Source organism: Hyla sarda, unplaced genomic scaffold (genome assembly GCF_029499605.1).
Source record: "Hyla sarda isolate aHylSar1 unplaced genomic scaffold, aHylSar1.hap1 scaffold_161, whole genome shotgun sequence".
NCBI lineage: Eukaryota > Metazoa > Chordata > Amphibia > Anura > Hylidae > Hyla > Hyla sarda.
In genome coordinates, this window is record NW_026608246.1 from 411,711 (window position 1) to 432,286 (window position 20,576).

General features: G+C 49.0%; 1 protein-coding gene across 2 annotated transcripts in view; it reads left to right on the forward strand.

Moving 5' to 3' along the window:
* Positions 1–20,576, forward strand: part of SEC23IP (SEC23 interacting protein) — a 69,224-nt gene that overhangs the window by 16,111 nt on the left and 32,537 nt on the right. For both annotated transcript variants that reach the window (XM_056552445.1, XM_056552444.1), the window contains exons 6-13: positions 4,029–4,146; positions 4,475–4,564; positions 8,211–8,352; positions 9,416–9,624; positions 10,172–10,293; positions 10,486–10,629; positions 13,410–13,505; positions 18,646–18,813. In XM_056552445.1, coding sequence (XP_056408420.1) covers positions 4,029–4,146; positions 4,475–4,564; positions 8,211–8,352; positions 9,416–9,624; positions 10,172–10,293; positions 10,486–10,629; positions 13,410–13,505; positions 18,646–18,813 — 1,089 coding nt within the window. The remainder of the gene's footprint in view (positions 1–4,028; positions 4,147–4,474; positions 4,565–8,210; positions 8,353–9,415; positions 9,625–10,171; positions 10,294–10,485; positions 10,630–13,409; positions 13,506–18,645; positions 18,814–20,576) is intronic.

Consider the following 20,576-nt stretch of genomic DNA (forward strand, 5'->3'; position numbering starts at 1 on the left):
ATGTGTAGTGTATACAGCAGCCTGTTATTGATGTGTAGTGTATACAGCAGCCTGTTATTGATGTGTAGTGTATACAGCAGCCTGTTATTGATGTGTAGTGTATACAGCAGCCTGTTATTGATGTGTAGTGTATATAGCATCCTGTTATTGATGTGTAGTGTATATAGCATCCTGTTATTGATGTGTAGTGTATACAGCAGCCTGTTATTGATGTGTAGTGTATACAGCATCCTGTTATTGATGTGTAGTGTATACAGCATCCTGTTATTGATGTGTAGTGTATACAGTAGCCTGTTATTGATGTGTAGTGTATACAGTAGCCTGTTATTGATGTGTAGTGTATACAGCAGCCTGTTATTGATGTGTAGTGTATACAGCAGCCTGTTATTGATGTGTAGTGTATACAGCATCCTGTTATTGATGTGTAGTGTATACAGCATCCTGTTATTGATGTGTAGTGTATACAGCATCCTGTTATTGATGTGTAGTGTATACAGCAGCCTGTTATTGATGTGTAGTGTATACAGCAGCCTGTTATTGATGTGTAGTGTATACAGCAGCCTGTTATTGATGTGTAGTGTATACAGCAGCCTGTTATTGATGTGTAGTGTATACAGCACCCTGTTATTGATGTGTAGTGTATACAGCATCCTGTTATTGATGTGTAGTGTATACAGCATCCTGTTATTGATGTGTAGTGTATACAGCATCCTGTTGATGTGTAGTGTATACAGCAGCCTGTTATTGATGTGTAGTGTATACAGCAGCCTGTTATTGATGTGTAGTGTATACAGCAGCCTGTTATTGATGTGTAGTGTATACAGCAGCCTGTTATTGATGTGTAGTGTATACAGCAGCCTGTTATTGATGTGTAGTGTATACAGCAGCCTGTTATTGATGTGTAGTGTATACAGCAGCCTGTTATTGATGTGTAGTGTATACAGCAGCCTGTTATTGATGTGTAGTGTATACAGCAGCCTGTTATTGATGTGTAGTGTATACAGCAGCCTGTTATTGATGTGTAGTGTATACAGCAGCCTGTTATATGTGAGTGTATACAGCAGCCTGTTATTGATGTGTAGTGTATACAGCAGCCTGTTATTGATGTGTAGTGTATATAGCAGCCTGTTATTGATGTGTAGTGTATATAGCAGCCTGTTATTGATGTGTAGTGTATACAGCAGCCTGTTATTGATGTGTAGTGTATACAGCAGCCTGTTATTGATGTGTAGTGTATACAGCAGCCTGTTATTGATGTGTAGTGTATACAGCAGCCTGTTATTGATGTGTAGTGTATACAGCAGCCTGTTATTGATGTGTAGTGTATACAGCAGCCTGTTATTGATGTGTAGTGTATACAGCAGCCTGTTATTGATGTGTAGTGTATACAGCAGCCTGTTATTGATGTGTAGTGTATACAGCAGCCTGTTATTGATGTGTAGTGTATACAGCAGCCTGTTATTGATGTGTAGTGTATACAGCAGCCTGTTATTGATGTGTAGTGTATACAGCAGCCTGTTATTGATGTGTAGTGTATACAGCAGCCTGTTATTGATGTGTAGTGTATACAGCAGCCTGTTATTGATGTGTAGTGTATACAGTAGCCTGTTATTGATGTGTAGTGTATACAGCAGCCTGTTATTGATGTGTAGTGTATATAGCATCCAGTTATTGATGTGTAGTGTATACAGCAGCCTGTTATTGATGTGTAGTGTATACAGCAGCCTGTTATATGTGAGTGTAGTGTATACAGCATCCTGTTATTGATGTGTAGTGTATACAGCATCCTGTTATTGATGTGTAGTGTATACAGCATCCTGTTATTGATGTGTAGTGTATACAGCATCCTGTTATTGATGTGTAGTGTATATAGCATCCTGTTATTGATGTGTAGTGTATACAGTAGCCTGTTATTGATGTGTAGTGTATATAGCATCCTGTTATTGATGTGTAGTGTATACAGTAGCCTGTTATTGATGTGTAGTGTATACAGCATCCTGTTATTGATGTGTAGTGTATACAGCATCCTGTTATATGTGAGTGTAGTGTATACAGCATCCTGTTATATGTGAGTGTAGTGTATATAGCATCCTGTTATTGATGTGTAGTGTATACAGCATCCTGTTATATGTGAGTGTAGTGTATACAGCATCCTATTATTGATGTGTAGTGTATACAGCAGCCTGTTATATGTGAGTGTAGTGTATACAGCATCCTATTATTGATGTGTAGTGTATACAGCAGCCTGTTATATGTGAGTGTAGTGTATACAGCATCCTGTTATATGTGAGTGTAGTGTATACAGCATCCTGTTATTGATGTGTAGTGTATACAGCATCCTGTTATATGTGAGTGTAGTGTATACAGCATCCTGTTATATGTGAGTGTAGTGTATACAGCATCCTGTTATTGATGTGTAGTGTATACAGCATCCTGTTATATGTGAGTGTAGTGTATACAGCATCCTGTTATATGTGAGTGTAGTGTATACAGCATCCTGTTATATGTGAGTGTAGTGTATACAGCATCCTGTTATATGTGAGTGTAGTGTATACAGCATCCTGTTATTGATGTGTAGTGTATACAGCAGCCTGTTATATGTGAGTGTAGTGTATACAGCATCCTGTTATATGTGAGTGTAGTGTATACAGCATCCTGTTATATGTGAGTGTAGTGTATACAGCATCCTGTTATATGTGAGTGTAGTGTATACAGCATCCTGTTATTGATGTGTAGTGTATACAGCAGCCTGTTATATGTGAGTGTAGTGTATACAGCATCCTGTTATATGTGAGTGTAGTGTATACAGCATCCTGTTATTGATGTGTAGTGTATACAGCATCCTGTTATATGTGAGTGTAGTGTATACAGCATCCTGTTATATGTGAGTGTAGTGTATACAGCATCCTGTTATATGTGAGTGTAGTGTATACAGCATCCTGTTATATGTGAGTGTAGTGTATACAGCATCCTGTTATTGATGTGTAGTGTATACAGCATCCTGTTATATGTGAGTGTAGTGTATACAGCATCCTGTTATTGATGTGTAGTGTATATAGCAGCCTGTTATATGTGAGTGTAGTGTATACAGCATCCTGTTATATGTGAGTGTAGTGTATACAGCATCCTGTTATATGTGAGTGTAGTGTATACAGCATCCTGTTATATGTGAGTGTAGTGTATACAGCATCCTGTTATTGATGTGTAGTGTATATAGCAGCCTGTTATTGATGTGTAGTGTATATAGCAGCCTGTTATTGATGTGTAGTGTATATAGCAGCCTGTTATATGTGAGTGTAGTGTATACAGCATCCTGTTATATGTGAGTGTAGTGTATACAGCATCCTGTTATATGTGAGTGTAGTGTATATAGCAGCCTGTTATTGATGTGTAGTGTATACAGCAGCCTGTTATTGATGTGTAGTGTATACAGCAGCCTGTTATTGATGTGTAGTGTATATAGCAGCCTGTTATTGATGTGTAGTGTATATAGCATCCTGTTATTGATGTGTAGTGTATACAGCAGCCTGTTATTGATGTGTAGTGTATACAGCATCCTGTTATTGATGTGTAGTGTATACAGCAGCCTGTTATTGATGTGTAGTGTATACAGCATCCTGTTATTGATGTGTAGTGTATACAGCAGCCTGTTATTGATGTGTAGTGTATACAGCAGCCTGTTATTGATGTGTAGTGTATACAGCAGCCTGTTATTGATGTGTAGTGTATACAGCAGCCTGTTATTGATGTGTAGTGTATACAGCAGCCTGTTATTGATGTGTAGTGTATACAGCAGCCTGTTATTGATGTGTAGTGTATACAGCAGCCTGTTATTGATGTGTAGTGTATACAGCAGCCTGTTATTGATGTGTAGTGTATACAGCAGCCGTATCTCACCATCCTGTGCCCAGCTCTTGCTTTAATATTTCGGGGTGCCCCTCTATTCCGTTCTCGGTTCGCCTCTTCGTTCTCACTTCTATAGGTGTCAGTGTCCATACAAATGTCGTGTCCTCTCTCTGATTTTGCAGGTAATCGTCCAGTTTCAGCATAGCGCCATTCCGGATGAGTGGGGCACACCTCAGGATGGTCAGGCCAGACCGCGAGTAGTCAAGAGGGGCGTAGACGACCATGATGATATCCCAGATGGTAATCCGAGCCTTCAGTTCCTGTATGGGTGGTCCAGCACTGAACCTGCCTTCTCCTTTGGGTTTGCCCCCCACCCTTCCCCGTAGATGTGTTCTGGAGGAGCCTTATGAGTGTTCGGGATCTCCTGGGGTGGCCTTAATAGAGAGGCCTGGATAGCCATCTTAGTCTTAACCCTGTCATCTCCTTACATTGCACTTTTATAAACCTCATTATATAAGTTCTCCTCAGGGGGCGCTCTGTGTGAGGGTAGGCTTAAGGTACTGGACTGACCACTACATCTTCAGGGTTACCCCTTCTCTAATGTCTGTATTATGTCCCGTGTCTGCAGGGGAGGTGCCGCAGGCTGATCACCTGGTGTTTATGGTGCATGGAATTGGCCCCGTGTGTGACCTGCGCTTTAGAAGTATTGTGGAGTGTGGTGAGTTTTGCTTGATTTTAGTGAAGCTTTCCAATCCTGACCTTGTCCTACATGCAGAGCTGAGGATTGTTATAGTGTATTAGTGCAGTCAGGCAGTGATTTAGCCTCTGAAATGTACAATGAGTATTCCAGAGAGGGCGAGATCCAAAGAGATCTGGATACTTCTGAGGAAGAGAAGACGTGATCTGCAGAGATCTGGATACTTCTGAGGAAGAGAAGACGAGATCTGGATACCTCTGAGGAAGAGAAGACGTGATCTGCAGAGATCTGGATACCTCTGAGGAAGAGAAGACGTGATCTGCAGAGATCTGGATACTTCTGAGGAAGAGAAGATGAGATTTGCAGAGATCTGGATACTTCTGAGGAAGAGAAGACGAGATCTGCAGAGATCTGGATACTTCTGAGGAAGAGAAGACGAGATCTGCAGAGATCTGGATACTTCTGAGGAAGAGAAGATGAGATCTGCAGTGATCTGGATACCTCTGAGGAAGAGAAGAAGAGATCTGCAGAGATCTGGATACTTCTGAGGAAGAGAAGACGAGATCTGCAGAGATCTGGATACTTCTGAGGAAGAGAAGATGAGATCTGCAGAGATCTGGATACCTCTGAGGAAGAGAAGACGTGATCTGCAGAGATCTGGATACCTATGAGGAAGAGAAGACAAGATCTGCAGAGATCTGGATACCTCTGAGGAAGAGAAGACTAGATCTGCAGAGATCTGGATACTTCTGAGGAAGAGAAGATGAGATCTGCAGAGATCTGGATACCTTTGAGGAAGAGAAGACGTGATCTGCAGAGATCTGGATACCTATGAGGAAGAGAAGACGAGATCTGGATACCTCTGAGGAAGAGAAGACGAGATCTGCAGAAATCTGGATACCTCTGAGGAAGAGAAGACGTGATCTGCAGAGATCTGGATACCTATGAGGAAGAGAAGACTAGATCTGGATACCTCTGAGGAAGAGAAGACGAGATCTGCAGAGATCTGGATACCTCTGAGGAAGAGAAGACGTGATCTGCAGAGATCTGGATACCTCTGAGGAAGAGAAGACGTGATCTGCAGAGATCTGGATACCTCTGAGGAAGAGAAGACTAGATCTGGATACCTCTGAGGAAGAGAAGACGAGATCTGGATACCTCTGAGGAAGAGAAGACGAGATCTGCAGAGATCTGGATACCTCTGAGGAAGAGAAGACGAGATCTGCAGAGATCTGGATACCTCTGAGGAAGAGAAGACGAGATCTGCAGAGATCTGGATACTTCTGAGGAAGAGAAGACTAGATCTGCAGAGATCTGGATACCTCTGAGGAAGAGAAGACGTGATCTGCAGAGATCTGGATACTTCTGAGGAAGAGAAGACGTGATCTGCAGAGATCTGGATACCTATGAGGAAGAGAAGACGAGATCTGGATACCTCTGAGGAAGAGAAGACGAGATCTGGATACCTCTGAGGAAGAGAAGACGTGATCTGCAGAGATCTGGATACCTCTGAGGAAGAGAAGACGAGATCTGCAGAGATCTGGATACCTCTGAGGAAGAGAAGACGTGATCTGCAGAGATCTGGATACTTCTGAGGAAGAGAAGACGAGATCTGCAGAGATCTGGATACCTCTGAGGAAGAGAAGACGAGATCTGCAGAGATCTGGATACCTCTGAGGAAGAGAAGACGAGATCTGGATACCTCTGAGGAAGAGAAGATGAGATCTGCAGAGATCTGGATACCTCTGAGGAAGAGAAGACTAGATCTGGATACCTCTGAGGAAGAGAAGACGAGATCTGGATACCTCTGAGGAAGAGAAGACGAGATCTGGATACCTCTGAGGAAGAGAAGACGAGATCTGCAGAGATCTGGATACTTCTGAGGAAGAGAAGACTAGATCTGCAGAGATCTGGATACCTCTGAGGAAGAGAAGACGTGATCTGCAGAGATCTGGATACTTCTGAGGAAGAGAAGACGTGATCTGCAGAGATCTGGATACCTATGAGGAAGAGAAGACGAGATCTGGATACCTCTGAGGAAGAGAAGACGAGATCTGGATACCTCTGAGGAAGAGAAGACGAGATCTGCAGAGATCTGGATACCTATGAGGAAGAGAAGACGAGATCTGCAGAGATCTGGATACCTCTGAGGAAGAGAAGACGAGATCTGGATACCTCTGAGGAAGAGAAGACGTGATCTGCAGAGATCTGGATACTTCTGAGGAAGAGAAGACGAGATCTGCAGAGATCTGGATACCTCTGAGGAAGAGAAGACGAGATCTGCAGAGATCTGGATACTTCTGAGGAAGAGAAGACGAGATCTGCAGAGATCTGGATACCTCTGAGGAAGAGAAGACGAGATCTGCAGAGATCTGGATACCTCTGAGGAAGAGAAGACGAGATCTGGATACCTCTGAGGAAGAGAAGACGAGATCTGCAGAGATCTGGATACCTCTGAGGAAGAGAAGATGAGATCTGCAGAGATCTGGATACCTCTGAGGAAGAGAAGACGAGATCTGCAGAGATCTGGATACCTCTGAGGAAGAGAAGATGAGATCTGCACTGTTCCCCTGTCCTGTGCCAACTGTGTTTTCATTCTTTAGTTTAAAAAAAAAAAAAAAGTGATTCAGATCTCTATAGATGCCACCTTTTTGCTATCATATGACTTTTTGTAATTGATTTTCCTTTTTACAACTTTTATTTATTTTTATTTTTTTCAGCACTTTTGAAGGTTGAATAAAAAAAAAAATCTAAACGCAGCAATTCTGGAAGTTTTGGGGTTTTCTTTTTTATAAAGTGCAGAAAAACTGACGTTATCTTTGTTAGGGTCAGTAAGGTGACAGCGACAGCAGATGTATGGAGTTTTTGTTTTGTGACAATTATAATTGTGGATTTTTTTTCCTTGCATGGCGTTTACTGTGTGAGATCAGTAGATGTAAATGTAGCTAATATATTTTAGGGTGAAACCCTGATGGACGCAATGTCAGCCAAATCACACACTACGGGGAGATATATCAAAATTTGTCCCGAGGAAAAGTTGCTGAGTTGCCCACCGCAACCAATCAGATCGCTTTTTTCATTTTTGCATTGGTTGCTATGAGCAACTCAGCAACTTTTCTTCTGGACAGGTTTTGATAAATCTCCCCCTTTGTGCATCTAGAGGGTTAAACTGCAGGGAGCGGGAAAAAGTATTTTCCCAGCAGTTTTAGGAGGGGGTCAGCTGTTATATACCGCTGGCACCCACCTCTGAGCTGCTGCATTTTCCCTGACCGTACTGTTCCCATATATTTACATGCATATTTTTAAATGGCAAATTAGATAAAGGGTCTTAGAATTTTTAATATTTGGTATATTTTTAATGTTTTATCTATTATTGTTTGTTTTTATTAGTACGGTTTTATTTTTAAACTTCCTGTTACGTGAGTGGATTTGGGGGTCACTGACTATGGCATCTAAGTGGTGAAATGGTCAGGATCTACATTATCTCTCCCCCTGACCGATATAACACGGCCTGTTCCCTTTGTTCCCCCCGATCACGATGCAGTGGTGCTTTCTGGTGATTGTAAGAATTCCTCTGGAGCCTAGCGAGAAGTGACTGCCATGATACACATGGGGAGGAGAGTCCATGCTGTATAATTTATAGGCGTTTCCTTCTTTTCATGCTCAGTTGACGACTTTCGGGCTGTGTCTCTGAAATTACTGCAGTCTCATTTTAAAAAGTCTGTGGACGAGGGTAAAGTGCATCGCGTGGAGTTCTTGCCGGTCCATTGGCACAGTGCCCTCCATGGAGATGCCACCGGGGTGGATAGGTCTGTATGCAGCAAGTCTCATTATTATGTTGTGTAATTCTGCTAATACTTTGTGCCCCCCCTTCACTTCTGTACAGAAACTCCGTTAAAGAAGTACTCCAGGGTTTTTCTTTTTTTTTTTTTGCCTATGTCATGCACACACACTCCACTGGTCCTACAGCGCAATTTGTTTCATTCCAGTGCAGCCGCATTTATGCGGTTCATTACTCTGATTTGGTCTTGTGATCACCACAATGACCCTTACTGGGGGAGATTTATCAAATCCTGTGCAGAGAAAAAGTTGATCAATCCGATCGCTTCTTTCATGTTAAACAAGGCGCTCTAACTGGTTGCTAGGGGTAACTGGTCAGCTTTTCCTCTGCACAGATTTGTTGTTTTTGTTTTTTTATTTTTATTAAACCTTTTTCATATATAATACAACAGCTTTCAGGGATCAAACACACCTGATGAAAGATAGAACCCGACAGAAGATACAGGTAAAATTAACATGATAAATAAGACCTTGGTATATATCATATCTAGCATGGCCCAGAGTGCATAAATCAAACAGTAACAAATCCCCCTCCCATTACCACCCACCACCCGTAGTAGTAAAACAATAAAGATCATAGAAATAAGTAACAAAAAAAGGACAAATTGGTCTTGAGGTTTTGATAAATCTCCCTCACAGGAAGTCTACTTGGTCAGCTGACTTCCTGTGAACTACAAGATGACCTCATCACATCAGCTCAATATTAGTCTAGGCTCTTGTTCAGAGTGACAGGATGCCCCTTCAGCCTCCATTTGTTTACTCCCCACCTTTTATGGAGGGCTCGTTGGGGTCCTTCAACCACATTGCTGATTTGCGTATGTAAGGTCCACCAGCCAGGACTGTGGAATAACATGTAGTGGATCGTCTGTCGAGCGCTGCACTTTATATTCAAACCATTCCCTGGTGTGTCCTGATCTTCACAGATAGGGAGGGGGTTAATATTTAAGTGCTGGATCCGTCTAACCTCTCAGGCAAGGTGGATTCCTAAAGATGTTCAGTATCTGATTCATATGATGTCTTCTCTTCTTGCAGACACATCAAAAAGATCACCTTACCCAGTATTGGACGTCTGAGACACTTCACCAACGAGACGCTGCTGGATATTCTGTTCTACAACAGTCCCACATACTGCCAGACCATCGTGGACAAAGTCAGTCTAGAGATGAACCGCTTGTATGAGCTCTTCATGAGCCGGAACCCAGACTTTAAGGGGGGAGTGTCCGTCGCTGGCCATAGTCTAGGTGCGGCTCCCTCTCTGCTCATGTGTATCTGTGGCCTCCATTTTAGAGCGCTATTCCCACAGCCACATGTTATGTCTTAATTCCTCAGGCCAAGTTCCACCTCATCTGTGCTTTTGAACGTTGCCTTATCCTACAATGGATTTGTGGTGCACTTTTGCATGCCCCTTTCCATTTGAAGTGCGAGTTATGCACAGAGCCAAGCGTTGCTTTTACTGATCGTGTTACTCTACATAATCCTCTTCCATTAATCCTCTCATGCAAATGCAGAGCTCAAGCCCCAGGGTAACCGGTGGTATGATAACTGGGAGAAGCTTTTCCTACCTTAACTCCTCCATCTCAGTACAGACCTGGGCTGTCCCATATGGTTTATGGCCGTGTCCCCCTTATAGCTGGTGTAGGACATAGTCTTGTATCTCTATGGAAAGTTCCCTCTTTTATTAGAAACCCTATACTGAAGAGAAGGGCAGTAAATGTTTGGTGTGAGGTTACTAATCCTCTGGCCAAGGTCTTGTGCTCCAGACCATCACCTTCTTTTCTCCTTTTCCAGGGTCTTTGATTTTGTTTGACATTTTGTCCAACCAGACGGACATTACCTCCTCAGTGCCAGCGCCGGCTCTCACTAACAACGTCAGCACTTTGACAAAAGCTGAATCCGCCGTGGAGAAGCAGGTAAGCCTGAGTAAAATGACGACTCCTTGGCTACAAGATAGATGTCCAGTCAGAGGCCCAGGGGCTTTCTCCTTCTGCACAGTATCCCTCATCTGCAGCAAATTGACTGGCCACTCCTCTCCGACCCTCACTTCTTATAACATCCAGCAGCTCCGGGTACAGGTAACCCTAACCCTTTCCATCTGCCTCCAGAGTAACTTCAACGAGCCAAGAGAGGCCAATGAGGTTTCCCTGCCACAGGAAGACCTGCCCAGCCTGCTGGAGGCACTGGAGTCACTCAGCCTGGCAGAGTACACCTCTGTGCTGGAGAAAGAGAAGATGGACATGGAGTCTCTGGTAAGCATTCATCTGTTAGTAACTGGATGTTTAGCTTCCTGTCCTGACATAGACATGAGTGTCCTCAGGGAAGGGATATGGGATGTTGGTCAGGAGATACCCCAAGACTTGTGTAGGGAATTCCATCTTATTTATGGGAATTTTCTTTACACATCACTGAAGGGTTAAATAATTAGAAATTTTGTATCACCGAATGCACTGTCACAGTTCTGAAACACAAGGAAAATGTATTAATGGATCTGATATAAAATATTCTGACAGAAAAAAAAAAAATAGAAAACACAGCAAATCTAAGGGTCAATTATCATTATTAAATCCAGGGTCCTGGGTGACACTAGCAGGCGGATGATTAATCAGAATAACTGTTGTCCCCTAGTCATGCACTTTGGGGGTAGCAACCAAACATAACACCTATTGTTACAATGTAGTGAAACCCCATAATACATCAAACTATGTCCCAACGTGTTTCCCCCAGTCAATAAAGGCTTCATCAAGGGACAAAACTGTGATAAAAAATAAAATGTCAATTCAATGTCTGCTCTGTCCCAAAACAGCAGATGTGACGGATAATGAATTCTGATACCCAGGCTTCCAGCCGTGACACTTAGTACCCCATGCCAAATATATGAAGAGAGTGTTCCTGCTGTGTCAGGTAGCATCTACACCTCAGATACACTAAACTCAAACAGCATATCACATACTTTAGACTCCCAATTTTAAAACTCACAATTTTATTAAAAAACACAGTTAAAATGGAATAGCAATATCCAGACAGAAAAAAAACATATGAAATGTGTAACACTCTGGGGGGGAGATTTATCAAACCCTGTCCAGATGAAAAGTTGTTGAGTTGCCCATAGTAACCAATCAGATTGCTTCTTTTATTTCTGAAAAGTCCTGCGAAAAATGAAAGAAGCGATCTGATTGGTTGCTATGGTCAACTCAGCAACTTTTCCTCTGGACAAGTTTTGATAAACCTCCCCCTCAGTCCTCCAGAGAAAGGGAACAACTATATACCCAGATCTTTGTTATACACTACAAATATGTATATATTACAGAAACATGCTTGCACACAAATGGTATTGGTATGTGCCACAAATGACCAATAAGGGTTTACATAGTCACATAAAATGTTAACTGAGAGACCAAATTTGGAAGAGAGTAGTAAATGCAACTTTGCTGTAGATGGGCAAAAATTGATCTTTGCTTACAGATCTGACTACATTGCCAAAATGTGAAAGACCGTACTAGAAAGATACATAAATGGCCATCACCTTAACCCCTTAAGGACTCAGGGTTTTTCCGTTTTTGCACTTTCGTTTTTTCCTCCTTACCTTTTAAAAATCATAACCCTTTCAATTTTCCACCTAAAAATCCATATTATGGCTTATTTTTTGCGTCGCCAATTCTACTTTGCAGTGACATTAGTCATTTTACCCAAAAATGCACGGCGAAACGGAAAAAAAAATCATTGTGCGACAAAATCGAAAAAAAACGCCATTTTGTAACTTTTGGGGGCTTTCGTTTCTACGCAGTGCATATTTCGGTAAAAATTACACCTTATCATTATTCTGTAGGTCCATACGGTTAAAATGATACCCTACTTATATAGGTTTGATTTTGTCGCACTTCTGGAAAAAATCATAACTACATGCAGGAAAATTTATACGTTTAAAAATGTCATCTTCTGACCCCTATAACTTTTTTATTTTTCCATGTATGGGGTGGTATGAGGACTCATTTTTGCGCCGTGATCTGAAGTTTTTATCGGTATGATTTTTGTTTTGATCGGACTTTTTGATCACTTTTTATTCATTTTTTAATGATATAAAAAGTGACCAAAATACGCTTTTTTGGACTTTGGAATTTTTTTGCGCGTACGCCATTGACCGTACGGCTTAATTATGATATATTTTTATAGTTCGGACATTTACGCACGCGGCGATACCACATATGTTTATTTTTTATTTTTTTTACACTGTTTTATTTTTTTTATGGGAAAAGGGGGGTGATTCAAACTTTTATTAGGGAAGGGGTTAAATGACCTTTATTAACACTTTTTTTTTACATTTTTTTTGCAGTGTTATAGGTCCCATAGGGACCTATAACACTGCACACACTGATCTCTAATGCTGATCACTGGCGTGCATTAACACGCCTGTGATCAGCATTATCGGCGCTTGACTGCTCCTGCCTGGATCTCAGGCACGGAGCAGTCATTCGTCGATCGGACACCGAGGAGGCTGGTAAGAGCCCTCCCGGTGTCCGATAAGCTGTTCGGGATGCCGCGATTTCACCGCGGCGGTCCCGAACAGCCCGACTGAGCAGCCGGGTCACTTTCACTTTCACTTTAGAAGCGGCGGTCAGCTTTGACCGCCGCTTCTAAAGGGTTAATACCGCACATCGCCGCGATCGGCGATGTGTGGTATTAGCCGCGGGTCCCGGCCGTTGATTAGCGCCGGGACCCACGCGATATGATGCGGGATCGCGGCGCGATCCCGCTTCATATCGCGAGAGCCGGCGCAGGACGTAAATATACGTCCTGCGTCGTTAAGGGGTTAAAAGCTTGCACATGCAGATGCCATTACCCATCTCCAGAGCACACGCCCCCTACGCCATTTCACTTCTGCTTCGTCTTAGAGTTAGGGCTAAAGAATCTTGAGGCCATTCATGTATGGGGTGCCATTTGGCCAGAACTGTGTGGTCTGCGCGGCCGCCTACATCTGCTCCATAACCAGATCAGATCTCTCCCATATATCTCATTGTGCTTCCCTCTTCAGCTCATGTGTACAGTGGATGACCTGAAGGAGATGGGGATACCTCTGGGGCCCAGGAAGAAGATGATTAAATTTGTAGAAGAGCTCTCTGCCCAGCAGGTAAACGGTGCTGGCTCTGTGTACACCCCCCCCCCCCCCCTGTGCCTGCCCTGTCCATGCCTCTGTGTACACCCCCCCCCCCCTGTGCCTGCCCTGTCCATGCCTCTGTGTACACCCCCCCCCCCCTGTGCCTGTCCTGTCCATGCCTCTGTGTACACCCCCCCCCCTGTGCCTGTCCTGTCCATGCCTCTGTGTACACCCCCCCCCCCCCTGTGCCTGTCCTGTCCATGCCTCTGTGTACACCCCCCCCCCCCCCCTGTGCCTGTCCTGTCCATGCCTCTGTGTACACCCCCCCCCCCCTGTGCCTGTCCTGTCCATGCCTCTGTGTACACCCCCCCCCGTGTGCCTGTCCTGTCCATGCCTCTGTGTACACCCCCTCCCCCCGTGCCTGTCCTGTCCATGCCTCTGTGTACACCCCCTCCCCCCGTGCCTGTCTGTCCATGCCTCTGTGTACACCCCCCCCCTGTGCCTGTCCTGTCCATGCCTCTGTGTACACCCCCCCCCCCGTGCCTGTCCTGTCCATGCCTCTGTGTACACCCCCCCCTGTGCCTGTCCTGTCCATGCCTCTGTGTCCACCCCCTCCCCCCGTGCCTGTCCTGTCCATGCCTCTGTGTACACCCCCCACCCCTGTGCCTGTCCTGTCCATGCCTCTGTGTACACCCCCCCCCCCTGTGCCTGCCCTGTCCATGCCTCTGTGTACACCCCCCCCCTGTGCCTGTCCTGTCCATGCCTCTGTGTACACCCCCCACCCCTGTGCCTGTCCTGTCCATGCCTCTGTGTACACCCCCCCCCTGTGCCTGTCCTGTCCATGCCTCTGTGTACACCCCCTCCCCCCGTGCCTGTCCTGTCCATGCCTCTGTGTACACCCCCCCCGTGCCTGTCCTGTCCATGCCTCTGTGTACACCCCCCCCCTGTGCCTGTCCTGTCCATGCCTCTGTGTACACCCCCCCCCCGTGCCTGTCCTGTCCATGCCTCTGTGTACACCCCCCCCCCTGTGCCTGTCCTGTCCATGCCTCTGTGTCCACCCCCTCCCCCCGTGCCTGTCCTGTCCATGCCTCTGTGTACACCCCCCCCCGTGCCTGTCCTGTCCATGCCTCTGTGTACACCCCCCCCCCCTGTGCCTGTCCTGTCCATGCCTCTGTGTACACCCCCTCCCCCTGTGCCTGTCCTGTCCATGCCTCTGTGTACACCCCCCCCCCCCTGTGCCTGTCCTGTCCATGCCTCTGTGTACACCCCCCCCCCCCTGTGCCTGTCCTGTCCATGCCTCTGTGTACACCCCCCCCCCCTGTGCCTGTCCTGTCCATGCCTCTGTGTACACCCCCCCCCCTGTGCCTGTCCTGTCCATGCCTCTGTGTACACCCCCTCCCCCCGTGCCTGTCCTGTCCATGCCTCTGTGTACACCCCCTCCCCCCGTGCCTGTCCTGTCCATGCCTCTGTGTACACCCCCCCCCTGTGCCTGTCCTGTCCATGCCTCTGTGTACACCCCCCCCCCCGTGCCTGTCCTGTCCATGCCTCTGTGTCCACCCCCTCCCCCCGTGCCTGTCCTGTCCATGCCTCTGTGTACACCCCCCACCCCTGTGCCTGTCCTGTCCATGCCTCTGTGTACACCCCCCCCCCCTGTGCCTGCCCTGTCCATGCCTCTGTGTACACCCCCCCCCCTGTGCCTGTCCTGTCCATGCCTCTGTGTACACCCCCCACCCCTGTGCCTGTCCTGTCCATGCCTCTGTGTACACCCCCCCCCCCTGTGCCTGTCCTGTCCATGCCTCTGTGTACACCCCCTCCCCCCGTGCCTGTCCTGTCCATGCCTCTGTGTACACCCCCCCCCGTGCCTGTCCTGTCCATGCCTCTGTGTACACCCCCCCCCGTGCCTGTCCTGTCCATGCCTCTGTGTACACCCCCCCCCCGTGCCTGTCCTGTCCATGCCTCTGTGTACACCCCCCCCCCCTGTGCCTGTCCTGTCCATGCCTCTGTGTCCACCCCCTCCCCCCGTGCCTGTCCTGTCCATGCCTCTGTGTACACCCCCCCCCCCCCGTGCCTGTCCTGTCCATGCCTCTGTGTACACCCCCTCCCCCCGTGCCTGTCTTGTCCATGCCTCTGTGTACACCCCCCCCCCCGTGCCTGTCCTGTCCATGCCTCTGTGTACACCCCCCCCCCTGTGCCTGTCCTGTCCATGCCTCTGTGTACACCCCCCCCCCTGTGCCTGTCCTGTCCATGCCTCTGTGTAAACCCCCCCCGTGCCTGTCCTGTCCATGCCTCTGTGTACACCCCCTCCCCCCGTGCCTGTCCTGTCCATGCCTCTGTGTACACACCCCCCCCCTTGCCTGTCCTGTCCATGCCTCTGTGTACACACCACCCCCTATGCCTGTCCTGTCCATGCCTCTGTGTACACCCCCCCCCGTGCCTGTCCTGTCCACATGCCTCTGTGTCCACCCCACCCCCCCTGTGCCTGTCCTGTCCATGCCTCTGTCCACCCCCCCCCCGTGCCTGTCCTGTCCATGCCTCTGTGTACACCCCCCCCCTGTGCCTGTCCTGTCCATGCCTCTGTGTACACCCCCCCCCTGTGCCTGTCCTGTCCATGCCTCTGTGTACACCCCCCACCCCTGTGCCTGTCCTGTCCATGCCTCTGTGTACACCCCCCCCCCTGTGCCTGCCCTGTCCATGCCTCTGTGTACACCCCCCCCCTGTGCCTGTCCTGTCCATGCCTCTGTGTACACCCCCCACCCCTGTGCCTGTCCTGTCCATGCCTCTGTGTACACCCCCCCCCCTGTGCCTGTCCTGTCCATGCCTCTGTGTACACCCCCTCCCCCCGTGCCTGTCCTGTCCATGCCTCTGTGTACACCCCCCCCCGTGCCTGTCCTGTCCATGCCTCTGTGTACACCCCCCCCCGTGCCTGTCCTGTCCATGCCTCTGTGTACACCCCCCCCTGTGCCTGTCCTGTCCATGCCTCTGTGTACACCCCCCCCCCCGTGCCTGTCCTGTCCATGCCTCTGTGTACACCCCCCCCCCTGTGCCTGTCCTGTCCATGCCTCTGTGTCCACCCCCTCCCCCCGTGCCTGTCCTGTCCATGCCTCTGTGTACACCCCCCCCCCCGTGCCTGTCCTGTCCATGCCTCTGTGTACACCCCCTCCCCCCGTGCCTGTCTTGTCCATGCCTCTGTGTACACCCCCCCCCGTGCCTGTCCTGTCCATGCCTCTGTGTACACCCCCCCCCTGTGCCTGTCCTGTCCATGCCTCTGTGTACACCCCCCCCTGTGCCTGTCCTGTCCATGCCTCTGTGTAAACCCCCCCCGTGCCTGTCCTGTCCATGCCTCTGTGTACACCCCCTCCCCCCGTGCCTGTCCTGTCCATGCCTCTGTGTACACACCCCCCCCTTGCCTGTCCTGTCCATGCCTCTGTGTACACACCACCCCCTATGCCTGTCCTGTCCATGCCTCTGTGTACACCCCCCCCCGTGCCTGTCCTGTCCACATGCCTCTGTGTCCACCCCACCCCCCCTGTGCCTGTCCTGTCCATGCCTCTGTCCACCCCCCCCCGTGCCTGTCCTGTCCATGCCTCTGTGTACACCCCCCCCCGTGCCTGTCCTGTCCATGCCTCTGTGTACACCCCCCCCCGTGCCTGTCTTGTCCATGCCTCTGTGTACACACCACCCCCTATGCCTGTCCTGTCCATGCCTCTGTGTCCACCCCCACCCCCCCCGTGCCTGTCTTGTCCATGCCTCTGTGTACACCCCCCCGTGCCTGTCTTGTCCATGCCTCTGTGTACACCCCCCCCCCGTGCCTGTCTTGTCCATGCCTCTGTGTACACCCCCCCACGTGCCTGTCTTGTCCATGCTTCTGTGTACACCCCCCCCGTGTCCTGTCCTGTCCATGCCTCTGTGTACCCCCCCCCGTGTCCTGTCCTGTCCATGCTTCTGTGTACCCCCCCGTGTCCTGTCCTGTCCATGCTTCTGTGTACTCCCCCTCCCCCCGTGCCTGTCCTGTCCATGCCTCTGTGTACACCCCCCCCCGTGCCTGTCTTGTCCATGCCTCTGTGTACACCCCCCCGTGCCTGTCCTGTCCATGCCTCTGTGTACACCCCCCCCCCCGTGCCTGTCTTGTCCATGCCTCTGTGTACACCCCCCCCCCCGTGCCTGTCTTGTCCATGCTTCTGTGTACACCCCCCCCCGTGTCCTGTCCTGTCCATGCCTCTGTGTACCCCCCCCGTGTCCTGTCCTGTCCATGCTTCTTTGTCCCCCCCCGTGTCCTGTCCTGTCCATGCTTCTGTGTACTCCCCCTCCCCCCCGTGCCTGTCCTGTCCATGCCTCTGTGTACCCCCTCCCCCCCCCCCCCGTGCCTGTCCTGTCCATGCCTCTGTGTACCCCCCCCCCTGTGTCCTGTCCTGTCCATGCTTCTGTGTACGCCCCCTCCCCCCGTGCCTGTCCTGTCCATGCCTCTGTGAACCCCCCCCCGTGTCCTGTCCTGTCCATGCTTCTGTGTACGCCCCCTCCCCCCGTGCCTGTCCTGTCCATGCCTCTGTGAACCCCCCCCCCGTGTTCTGTCCTGTCCATGCTTCGGTGTACGCCCCCTCCCCCCCGTGTCCTGTCCTGTCCATGCCTCTGTGAACCCCCCCCCCCCGTGTTCTGTCCTGTCCATGCTTCTGTGTACGCCCCCTCCCCCCCGTGTCCTGTCCATGCCTCTGTGTACCCCCCCCATGTCCTGTCCTGTCCATGCCTCTGTGTACCCCCCCCCGTGTCCTGTCCTGTCCATGCCTCTGTGTACCCCCCCCCCCCGTGTCCTGTCCTGTCCATGCCTTTTGTGTACCCCCCGTGTCCTGTCCTGTCCATGCCTTTTGTGTACCCCCCCGTGTCCTGTCCTGTCCATGCCTTTTGTGTACCCCCCCTTCCCCCCGTGTCCTGTCCTGTCCATGCCTTTTGTGTACCCCCCCGTGTCCTGTCCTGTCCATGCCTTTTGTGTACCCCCAGTGTCCTGTCCTGTCCATGCCTTTTGTGTACCCCCAGTGTCCTGTCCTGTCCATGCCTTTTGTGTACCCCCCCTCCCCCCCCCCCGTGTCCTGTCCTGTCCATGCCTCGCATCACTGCTTCTTCTCTTCTCACAATGCAGAAATACGTTGAGTATTAAGTTTTTTTTTTATTCCTGGTAAAGGCAGAAAGAAAAGTCACTGACAAGAGGAATGTTCACAGCAAAGAAGAGAAAGCTCTGCCCTGTGATGGCGATGATGGACTGGAGCCTCCAAAGCGGAAACTGCCGGTCGGTGCCTCTGTCTCCTCCATACACGTGGATTATGAACATTTTGAGACTGGAACTGGGCAGGTAATGACCGACATAGAGAAGTGGTTGGTGTGAATGGTGAGTTACCTGCAAAGCCACGTACATGCCAACAACGCCTTGTATTCCCATACGACCCTGTGATACTCCAGCACAGCCACGTCCTTACTGATCATAGCCACATTGTGAAGATTTTTTATTTATTTTTTAACCTCTTCAGGACATAGGGCGTATGGATACGCCCTGCATTCCGAGTCCTTAAGGACCGAGGGTGTATCCATACGCCCGTGGGAATTCTGGTCCCCACGGCTAGCCGGTTGGGGACCGGAGCCGGATGCCTGCTGAAATCGTTCAGCAGGCATCCCGGCATATCGCCCAGGGGGGTCATTATGCCCCCCCATGTCGGCGATCGCCGCAGATCGCTGGACAATTCAGTCCAGCGATCTGCGGCGATTTCGGGTCTCCAGTGACCCGGAATTACTGGCTGATGTGTCACTCCCGCACCCGCTCCGCCCCTCTTCCGGAGGATGTGAGCAGGTGCGGGATGTGCACCCCGGGTGCTGGGGACCCCGATCCCCGGCGTCAACTGACCTGTGTGCCGGCAGCTGCAGGAGGTGAGTGACAGCCTCCTGCTGTTGCTTAGCAACAGCTCCCAGCATGCAAAAAGGGCATGCTGGGAGCTGTAGTTATGCAACAGCAGGAGGCAGACCACCACAACTCCCAGCATTCCCTTATGGGCATGCTGGGACTTATGGTTTTGCAACAGCTGGAGGCACATTTTTTCTATGGAAAAGTGTACCTTCAGCTGTTGTATAACTACAACTCCCAGCTTGCACAAACAGCTAAAGTGCATGCTGGGAGTTGTAGTGGTGCATCTGCTGGTTGCATAACTACAACTCCCAGCATGCCCGTTGGCTGTCGGTGACTGCTGAGAGTTGTAGTTTTGCAACAGCTGGAGGCACACTGGTTGTGAAACACTGAGTTAGGTCACAAACTCAGTGATACATAACCAGTGTGCCTACAGCTGTTGCAAAACTAAAACTCCCAGCATGTACAGTCTGTCAGCGCATGCTGGGAGTTGTAGTTTTGCAACAGCTGGATGTCCCCCCCCCCCCCCCCCCCCAATGTGAACGTACAGGGTACACTCACATGGGCGGAGGTTTACAGCAAGTATCTGGCTGCAAGTTTGAGCTGCGGCAAATTTTCTGCCGCAGCTCAAACTGCCAGCGAGAAACTACTGTGAACCCCCGCCCGTGCGACTGTACCCTAAAAACACTACACTAACAAAAAATAAAAAGTAAAAAACACTACATATACACATACCCCTACACAGCCCCCCTCCCCAATAAAAATGAAAGCATCTGGTACGCCACTGTTTCCAAAACGGAGCCTCCAGCTGTTGCAAAACAACAACTCCCAGTATTGTCGGACAGCCGTTGACTGTCCAGGCATGCTGGGAGTTTTGCAACAGCTGAAGGCACCCTGTTTGGGAATCACTGGCGTAGAATACCCCTATGTCCACCCCTATGCAAATCCCTAATTTAGGCCTCAAATGCGCATGGCGCTCTCACTTTGGAGCCCTGTCGTATTTCAAGGCAACAGTTTAGGGCCACATATGGGGTATCGCCGTACTCGGGAGAAATTGTGTTACAAATTTTGGGGGGTATTTTCTGCTTTTACCCTTTTTAAAAATGTAAAATTTTTGGGAAAACAAGCATTTTAGGTAAAAAAAAAAATGTTTTTAACATATGCAAAAGTCGTGAAACACCTGTGGGGTATAAAGGTTCACTTAACCCCTTGTTACGTTC